The 10,390-nt window shown below is 23.0% G+C and overlaps 2 protein-coding genes across 2 annotated transcripts in view; one reads left to right on the top strand and one right to left on the bottom strand.

The window, feature by feature from the left end:
• The first annotated feature begins 1,378 nt into the window (after positions 1–1,378).
• LOC101496919 (probable polygalacturonase At3g15720) lies at positions 1,379–5,410 on the top strand. Its single transcript, XM_004510125.3, has 9 exons — positions 1,379–1,522; positions 1,685–1,816; positions 2,959–3,126; positions 3,860–4,067; positions 4,332–4,413; positions 4,491–4,599; positions 4,803–4,907; positions 5,157–5,253; positions 5,308–5,410. Exons 1-9 carry the CDS (start codon positions 1,379–1,381, stop codon positions 5,385–5,387), a joined length of 1,125 nt encoding a protein of 374 aa, XP_004510182.1. The 3' UTR covers positions 5,388–5,410.
• A 397-nt stretch (positions 5,411–5,807) lies between these two features.
• LOC113787674 (uncharacterized) overlaps positions 5,808–10,390 on the bottom strand; it is a 29,051-nt gene continuing 24,468 nt past the window's right edge. The window contains exons 9-10 of the mRNA XM_073363430.1: positions 6,204–6,271; positions 5,808–6,111 (exon numbers count right to left, since the gene is read on the bottom strand). Of these exons, the coding sequence (XP_073219531.1) occupies positions 6,090–6,111; positions 6,204–6,271 (90 nt within the window). The 3' untranslated portion in view covers positions 5,808–6,089. The remainder of the gene's footprint in view (positions 6,112–6,203; positions 6,272–10,390) is intronic.

The raw sequence follows: 10,390 nt of genomic DNA, 5'->3' as shown, positions 1-10,390 counted from the left end.
TAAATATTGATATATAAGATAGATGATACATATATCTATTGCCTTCAAAATTTTGATATATATATTAAAAAGAATCCACATTATATTTTTTATTACATAAAGATTAAATAAATGAGATTACCTTCCATTTTTTATAATATTCTTAATTTATTATTTATATTCAAAAGGTAAGATGCAATTTATTTTATACAAAACAAAACTTAAATTTTTTTTTTTCATTTAAAGTTCCTTAACGTCAGCAAATACAAGGTAAGTTACATACGATACTCCTCGTAAGTGTTAAATTTTAATAAAAAATAATAATATTTAAAAATGTTTTTAAAAAAATTCATTCCACAAAAAATCTCATCAATGTTATTAGAAAATATAATAATTGAAAAATAATATAATAATTGAAAAATGTTATTAGAAACGCCTAAGGGGATATATATCATATATTACTAAAAATCTACCACAAAGATGTTTCAAAATTATTTCTATAAATATTTTAGGAAACATTTATACAATGTTGCAAAAATAATGATGATAATATATTTAAAATGTTGTCTTATCCACTTTTAGGCAACACTTTATACATATTGTTTAAAAAAGTGTTACTAAATACTATAATTATTGTAGTGGTAGCTGGGATAATAAAAAAAAATATGGTAACATTCATTTTTTATATCTTGGAGTGTTAGTTCAAACCACAATTAGGTTGTGTTAGTTTTCCCCAAAAAAATATACTAGGAAACTAAACTTTAAATAAGGACAAAAATTATGTGTCAGTTTTTTTACTGGAATTATTTTTTAACATTTCAATATTAATTTTTAAGCATTAGATTGTTCAAAAAAAATGGATTTAGTATATATATTTTTAGTTTCTATAAAATTTCAACATTTCAATTTTAATTTTTATAAAATAATATAATTTTTAGTCTCTATAAAACAATTATAAATACAACTTTAATTTTTATTCTACAAAATAATCAAATATACAAGTTGTTAAGTCAACCCTTATTTTAGAATAATTTTTTATAGTTATATAATTTAAGTCATATTGTATAATACAACTTTAACTAATGACATATTTGACCTAAACAATAATAAAATATGTGTTGATTTAACAATAAAAGTTAAACTTGTATGATTCTAAAATATTTGACGTAAATACATTGTATCATACTTAACAATAAAATATTTAAATAATGATATATTTAACCTAAAAAATAAAATAATCATTAAGACATACTTAAAAAGATTGACCGTTTACTTTTTTCTTCTAGTCCCTTAATAAGCATAATAAAATATTCCATATAAGTTTCTATTTAACTCCCACTCCATTCTCTAATCATCATAGCAACTCTTAATTTTCTATTTTTTTCAACTATAATCAAACATGCTAGGTTTCTTCACTTATATTTTGATTTTTAGTTTTATTTCACCTTGTTTTTGTACAAGGTTGAATGTAGGAACAAACAATGCTTTTATTAGTGTAATGCAATTTGGTGCTCGTGGAGATGGCATAGCTGATGATACACAAGTATATATGTTTTTTTGTTTTTTCATATAACTTTCGTCTAAAAATAATTCATATAACTAATTGATAATTTTTCAAAGAGAATTTTCTAAAGAGTCAATATAGAAATATTTTTATCTTTTTGACATTTGCGTGTCAAACATAAAAACTTCCTTAACATTGTAGGCATTTGCTAGTGCATGGGATAGTGCATGTAAAGCAGCTGGGATGTCAACACTAGTTATACCAACAGGACGATCGTTTAGAGTCACCAAAATTAATTTTAGTGGTCCTTGCAAAGCTAAAATAAACATTCAGGTATATATATACTATAATCTAGCATTCATTTATGAAGATCTGTTTATATATATATATAAAAGATCTGTTTTTTCATTTTTTTTTGGAAGGGAATTATTTTTCCTAAAAAACTATTAAAATGGTGCATCAATAAATTTTATGTGTTAACTAGTATGTATCCCGAATCAAGCATGAGATAAATTATTTAACTAATTAAAATGATAAATCATAAATAAATAAATTATATATTACAATGTAAACAAAACATACAATATCATGTATAATAAAAATAAAAATTATGTTTAGATTATAATTTAAAATGAATGTTGTTGAGATGCAATATTAAAACATACAATATCATGTATAATTTAAACAAAACATTCTAATCAGATTTATATATTAAATTTGAATTCAAATATTCCTTTTCTTCAGCTGAAATCAATTACAAAAGAGTATTTTTGACGTGCTCAACAACATCCAAAGTTAGAGCAAGGATCCCTCGTTCCTGAATAAATTTTATGCACTAATTATAATATTAAAAAAATAATATTTTATTTTAAAAATGTTTGATGTACATCATAATTATTCTTTAGATATTATTATATTCTAATAATATTTTATAAATTTTTCATTAGATTTTTAGATTTATTAGATTTTTCATTCTTTCTTGTTAGATTTATTAGATTTTTCATTAAAATTATTAGAGTTTTCATTATCACTTTTAATTACCTAGTTAATTCACAGATATTAAGAAATGCGTTAATTTTATTATTTTAATTTTTGTATTCTTATAACCAATCTTCTCAAAAGAGTGAAAACAAACCTATCATTCTCACAAATAATTAAGTTAAATAAGAGTATTTTTGTGAGAGATAATTTGAAATAAGGATTATAATAAAAAGGGACAAATTTCACATATACTTAAAAAAAATAAAAAGGTAATATATCTAATATACCCATATCATTTTGTGTAATAGATGTTCGGCTCTATATTCTCACAGCCAAGACACTTAATAGTATTACTTAGAGATATATTTGGGGGAGAATGTATAAAATGAGATTTATATATTTAGGAACAATTTTTTTTAAGAGGGCTTATATATATTTATGGATGGAGGGAGTATTTGTGTTGTTTATTTTGGCTCTATATATGTATATTGCAGCTTGAAGGGAAAATAGTGGCACCATCTAAAGGAGCATGGAAATTAGATGGAACATATTGGATTAGTATTCAAAATGTAAATGGACTCACACTTGATGGAAATGGGAAAGGAGGAATCGATGGATATGGTTCTACTTGGTGGCAATGTCCAAGTTGCAAACGACCTAAGGTATATATATGCTCATTATATTTTCATCTTGTTCTCGTTAATAATTAATTTGATAACCAAATAAATAGTTTTAATAAGTTTGATATTATAGGTCTACTTATATTAATTTTCTTTTTTCTTTTTAATAAAAAACCTGGCCTCATCTATTTGAAACAGTTAAACTCTCAAAAATTAAATGGGTATTTTGTTTTATTTTTTAATAATTTTTAGCTTATAAAAAAGGTAAAATAAGACAAAAATTAAGTGAATGGATCGTGCAAATATACCTTTGCCGATGAAAAATAACACTTTGGTAAATTATTATTATTATTATTATTATTATTATTATTATTATTATTATTATTATTATTATATTTTTATAAATAATTACTTTTGAAATTTTCACTACGTTTGATTAAACATATAAAATATGTAGAATGTAAAAATAAGTGAATTCTATTCTAGTTTATAATAAAAACCTACTTTGTGATATGCTTCTAAACAATAATCTTATTATAACGAATATAATAGTCAAGAGAAAAATATTTAAAAATAATAATTTTAATGTTTAAAATTAACAACAACAAAAATAGATTTTATCTAATATTAAACACATAAATTTTCGTAAAAAAAAGTACAGATTTAAAAAATAATATATCTTTTATACAATTTAAGAACTACTATCCAATCATAATAAATAATCCCCCTAAATTATTATTTTGAAATGTTGTAACATAATTTTCTAACAATACAGGTGTTATTTTTCCATGCATGCAATGATCTTATAGTTCGTAATTTGGGGATTTCTAATAGTCCACAATCTCATGTATCCGTAAACATGTGCAATCGTGCAACATTCTCTCATATATCCATTAATGCTCCTGCTACTAGTCCCAACACTGATGGCTTTGATATTTCTGATTCTACTAATATCTTGATACAAGATTCCAATATAAAATCTGGTAATTAAAGTTTATATTATTTTATCTCATCAAAATTTTAATTTTGAAGTATAATTAAAAAAAGATTATGTTATTTATATTTAAAAAGTGGGTCAAACTGAAATTGTTATGAAAAAATGGAAACATCAATAAAATAAAATAAAGAAAGAAACTATAACTAAACATTAGTAAAAATAAATGTTAATAAGGTAAAAAAAAAATATATCAACAATCATCTTTAAAATAATTAATAATTTTATTTTGAGTTTCATTTCTTCTAAATAGGTGATGATTGTATTGCTGTCAATGGTGGTAGTTCCTTTATCAATGCTACTCGAGTTACGTGTGGACCAGGGCATGGAATAAGGTTGGTCATTAAACATTGTATTTTTAAAGTTTATATTTTTCACATATCTCATAAAATGTATTGTAAGAATCAATCAGTGTTGGGAGCCTTGGTAGAAACGGACAGCTTGATACAGTTTCAGATGTTCACGTATTAAATTGCACATTTATTGGAACTTCAAATGGAGCTAGAATTAAGACCGTTCCCGTAAGTATAACTCAAAGGTTAAATATGTTTAAAGTTATTATAAAAATATAATTTATTACTCACATAGTAGATATATTGGTAAGTTTTACGATTCATTGTCCAATAAAATTTAAATGTACGAAAGATAAAAAAAAAGATAAAGTATAATTTTTTTATAATTATCTTTCACTTCTAGATTTCAAATATTTGAATTTTTTTTGTAGGGCGGATCTGGTTATGCAAAACGTATTACTTTTGACCAAATCATCCTTCAAAATGTTAAGAACCCAATAATTATAGATCAAAATTACAATGGTGTTGAAGACGAGGTACACATTTTACTCTATATTATTCATATTATATATTGTCATTTTTTAACAATTTAAAAAAAAAGAATTATTATTAATTAAAATAATGCTAATAGTTATTTTATAACCGTCTCTAATGAAAATTTAAATTGTCTTTGTAAAATTATATATCAAACTCTTGCTACTTAAGCGACATCTTGTTGGTTTATATACATAGTAATATACTAATACCATTGATATATATGTGTTGAACTTTGTGCAAATTTTTAGGCTACAAATGTGCAAGTGAGCTTTGTGACATATAGAGGATTTAGAGGAACTTCTGCTGGTGATGTCGCTATCAACTTAGTTTGTGGACCCTTGCTAGGTTGTTTCAACATTGTATTTGATCAAAATAATATTGTATCTGCTAAACCAGGAGGGAAAACTTCATCTGCATGTAGGAATGCCCATGGAATAGCTAGAAATACTATTCCAAATGTCCCTTGCCTAATGAAATAATGCGTTCATTGTTCTCCATATGTCAAAAACTAAATTAAAAAAAGTAATTCATCACTTGGTTCCATATGACCACGATAGAATCAATATTTTACTCTGAAAATGTTGATGCCATATTTGGTTTAGTGTACTCAATTCCAATAAGAATTACTTTATATTCTAGAGACTGCAAATTAATATGATTGTATAACTCAAAAATATTAAATTAATGTTCTCATCCTTAATTTTTTTTTCTTATTATTCCATAAATAAGTTGTCTAAGTTCTTCACCACAATCTTCCTGTGCATTATGTCCAGCCTACAAAGAGCGGGAAGTTTATTATGTCGTTTCGTTATGAGAATATAAAGATTTATGAAAAATAATAAATTTCTCACACTATTCTTCAATTTGAGCTAGCTAACAAACTAGACACTATTGTTTATAAAATTGATTCTAGAATTGATTTTGATATGTTTAGTTGGGTTCATGCTTTAATTTGTTTTTATATTGAGTCTAATTTATCCTTACAAAACAAATTTATAAAATGCAGAGTGCTACTCTTATAGAGCTTTATCTATTTTCCAATATGGTATTTAGATGAAATTTTATGGAGTGTTACTCTTAATAGAAATTTTTTGTTAAGAAAAAGTACCAGTAAAATAAACGTACATGTGGATTAAGGAGAATTAAATTGTTAATCTTCTTCTGGTGAATGCTGGCATATTTTAAAACTGGTGAAAAATATCCCTATGAACAAACAACAATAATGCCATGTCAAAGAAGATATTATTTTATTTTAACTAGTAAATTCATGTTTCTTATCAACTAACCAAACTTACTTGGACAACAAGTGAGACTTTAGTAACAGCCAGTGCATCGATAAGTGACTCCAATGATGACACATATTCTACAGGAAAGAAGAAAAATAAAGTTTTATTTAGATAAACAATTTAATTAAGTACTTATATATAAGCTATTTTTAAAATACAAGATAAAATCAAATCAAATTATTTTCATATAATCTATAATATAACTATAAGTTGTTCACATATGTTACTTGAAAACAGTTTATAAACATATCATAAGTTGTTTCTTAATTCCTAAACATTCTAACAAATGTTTACGTTAGGAGATAAGTTCAGATATGTCAATTCAAATAGCCTCTAAATCATATGGGGCTCGCTAGGTACGACAATAGCCCTTTGAGAGATAAATTGATTACTGTGAACTAGAATATAACTCGCACGTTGCGCGGGTGTAATTTGTAAAATATTCTTTATATATAAATTTTTATAAAAATTTGAAGGTGATATTTATGGTGTATAAATGTATCAATCTGATCGGAAAAAATGTTTCAAATTTATAAGTTTTTAGTTTATAAGAATAGTGGTTGTATAACTAAAGAATAAATAGAACGAAAATAATTGAAAAGTTTATAATAAAATGAATGACTTTCACTCTAAAAAACATGATTAAAAAAAGATGAATTAGTGTTTGTATACGCAATTAAAAATATTTAAATAAAATGAGCGATTTTCACTCTAAAAATATTATCAAAAAAAGATGAGTAATTGTTAATATACATTTTATTTTGTTTTAAACATTCAATCATTATAGAATACTTTATTTCTATAAAAAATTAAATATATATTTTGCAATCATTGATTTGAGATCTATTTGTAAGCATTGATTTTTATATGATCATTATTTTTTTTTTCTTGAGTACTATTATTTCTTTATTCTTTTTTTGACTAATTGAATGAACTATTATTTCTTATATTTTATGTTTCATATCTTATTTCCACTTAAAATTTCGATAACTAATTCTTAATTAGATCATGTATTTCTTTCAAAAATATTTTGATTTAATTATCGTTTTTGGAGACTGTATATAATGAATAAACTCGAAGCATTATTTTTTACAACAATAACACGAAATAATGTTAGGAATGATAAGAAATCACTTCTTGATTTTAATTATTTTTACCGTTAATTGAAACTATGCTCCGATTTATGCTTCATCCAATCTATAAGTTTAATATTTTGAAATGAGTGTTTTTATTTTCATGACCAATTTATATAGACAAATATTTTCTTTGTATTAAAGGATTAGAATATGTATCCAAACACTAATAAAAGAAAAATTAACATTAATTATATATTATTTTGTAAATACTTAATGTATAATTTAATATTCTTATTTAAAAAAAAATATTCTTCGTTTTTTTTTTTTTTTGCAAAGGTTTGCTAATTTAAATATGTGTTTTAATATTTTCTATTTATTTTAATTTAAACTTCATTGAATTATTTGTGTATAAGTTTGATCATGGATTTTTCAAGTGATTATTATGTTTTTATATATTTTGTGGTAATTTATGGTTGCTATATTTTAATTAATAAAATATAATTAAAATATTATTATACTTATATATACAATAAATTGAAAAAGTAATTATCAATTAAATCAAGTTTGTAATGGGAGTTATATTTTTATTGTTGTTTTTTTAATTATATAGATATAGACAAAGAATTAGTAGAATGTGAAATGAAAAATGAATGAATTCTTGAGGTGCCACATCATACTACTGAATGATGTGGCAAAATTAGTGTTATATTTTTATTGTTGTTTTTTAATTATAGAGATATAGACAAAGAATTAGTAGAATGTGAAATGAAAAATAAATGAATTCGTGAGGTGCCACGTCATACTACTGAATGTTGTGGCAAAATTAGTGTTATATGGCATATAAGAATGTGATTTATAACATATTTTTTTTAGGGTTTGTTTTAATATATTACTAAATACTAACCCGCGAGTTGCACGGTAGAATTTAATACATTACTAGTATAAAATAACAATAATATGTAATTTAAAAGTAACATTAATGTTGTTTTAGAGTATAATATATTCAAGTGTTTATGTATTTAAAGGTAAATATATTTTTGAATAATTATATATAAGTTAGGTTTGCTTTGATAAAAAAAAAAAGTAAAATATTGTTAACTAATACAATTCATGCAAAAGGATGCACTAAATAATATTGTGTGTTTTGAGATATATTATAATATTCATTCATGGGTGATAGTTTGTTAAATTCAAAATGTTGAAACAATTAATTCGTGTGTGCCTTGAAATTTTTCAAATAATTATTTGACACGGTCAAAAAACTTAATAGTGGTTGAAAAAATTATAGGCAAGAATAGTTTGTGAATATTTAAGACATAGATTTTGAATAATTATATATAACCTAGGTTTGCTTTAGTACAAAAGAAAAAGTAAAACATTGTTGACTAATACAATTCATACAAAATATATTTAAATGTGGAATTAGTTTATTCAAGCTTTTTGATTTCATTGAAGTGGTTCTTCTAATAATATATTTGTTAAATAGTTATGTATTTCTTTATTGTTAAAATTATACATTTAGCTATAATTTTTCTTCATTTTATATAATTTATATTAGTTTTGAAACATTCGATTTATAAATTTATGTACTTTTTCACGTTTTCAATTTTATATGTTCATTATAATTTTGTCGATCAAAGCATGCACGAAATAGTATTGTGTGTTTTGTGATATATTATAATATTCATTCGTGAGTGATAGTTTGTTAAATCTAAAATATTGAAACAATTCATTTGTGTGTGCATTGGAATTGTTCAAATAATTATTTGACACGGTAAATGAATTTCAAGAGTGGTTGAAAAAAAATTATATGCAAGAAAAGTTTGTGAATGTTTAAGACATAGAAAATTTCGAGTCAATAATGAAATAGTTAGAAATTATTCATTTCCAAATATTTAATATTATTCATTTTTTTTCAATTATGTTGTGTTTTTTTAATTATAAAAAGAAAAAATATTATGGGAGACACATTCAACATAGGGAAAAAAACTCATTTCCTATGAAATAATATTGATATATGATTGTGAACAATAATTGACAATAAAAAACAATATTATTAAAGTATGTGAATTAAGGGTGTGTCACAATAATGTAGTATAGATAATGTGACATAGATCTTTATGTGTGTATGTAGTCGAACTTGCATTGTGATGATTTGAAGATATTGGATGTTTGTAATTTTTTTGTATGAGTTATTGAAATGAAAGTTTTGATGAGTAATTAGAGTTTTTTAAGTGTATTGATAAATCATTGAGTGATAAGTTAAAACTGAAATTATATAATGTATGAAATAATTGTAGTTGGGCAAGTGAAAAGGTTTGCATTATATATTGAAGAAACAAAACATGAATTTTGGTGAGTTGACAAATATTAGAGGACGTGACATAGGAATTTTGGAGGGTTCTGTTTTAATTATTATAATAGATAACTAGATTATGGCCCGCGCGTTGCGCAGATATTAATTAATTTTATAAGTAATATTTTATGTATTATAAATATAGTTATCTTATAATATTACTTTATTGATTTGTAATAGTTGAATATGATTAGGAAAATTAAAATGAGGGAAAATCATGTTTATCACAATCATCTAATTTAATTTTTAAAATATTTTGTAAAATTCGTATGATACTTGTATTTTGATTGTCAATTTATTGTTTGACTCATTGTACTTTGATTGTCAATTTATTTTTCAACATATAATGGTACTTGTATTTATTTGATGAAATAAAATATAAAATACAAACCCAAAAATAAGATGTAAAAATTTAAAAATATGATTGACTATTTAATATTTTTTATTTTAAAAAAAAATGTTAATGTTAAATTATATTGTAGCGTAGTCTAAATTTATTTGTTTTATTAGTGTGGTGTTTTAATTGCGAGAATGAGAAGTTGTTGTAAAAAAAATTATTGAATTTACTTCATCAAGAGTTTGAAATTTATTTTATTAAAGATTTACATAAACTTTAAATTAATTTTAGATATTTAAAAGTTTTAACTAATTGTTTGTACAATTGAATTATAGTTATGTTGATATGTACCAAAAATAAATTATATTAAAAAATAATTTAATTTTATGCAATACTTAATTTTTCATTTATTTTTTAACATTCAAGT

The sequence above is a fragment of the Cicer arietinum genome, chromosome 7, assembly GCF_000331145.2.
Source record: "Cicer arietinum cultivar CDC Frontier isolate Library 1 chromosome 7, Cicar.CDCFrontier_v2.0, whole genome shotgun sequence".
Taxonomy (NCBI): domain Eukaryota; kingdom Viridiplantae; phylum Streptophyta; class Magnoliopsida; order Fabales; family Fabaceae; genus Cicer; species Cicer arietinum.
The sequence above is the reverse complement of the archived record's forward strand: the minus strand, read 5'-3'. Positions and strand labels throughout refer to the sequence as shown.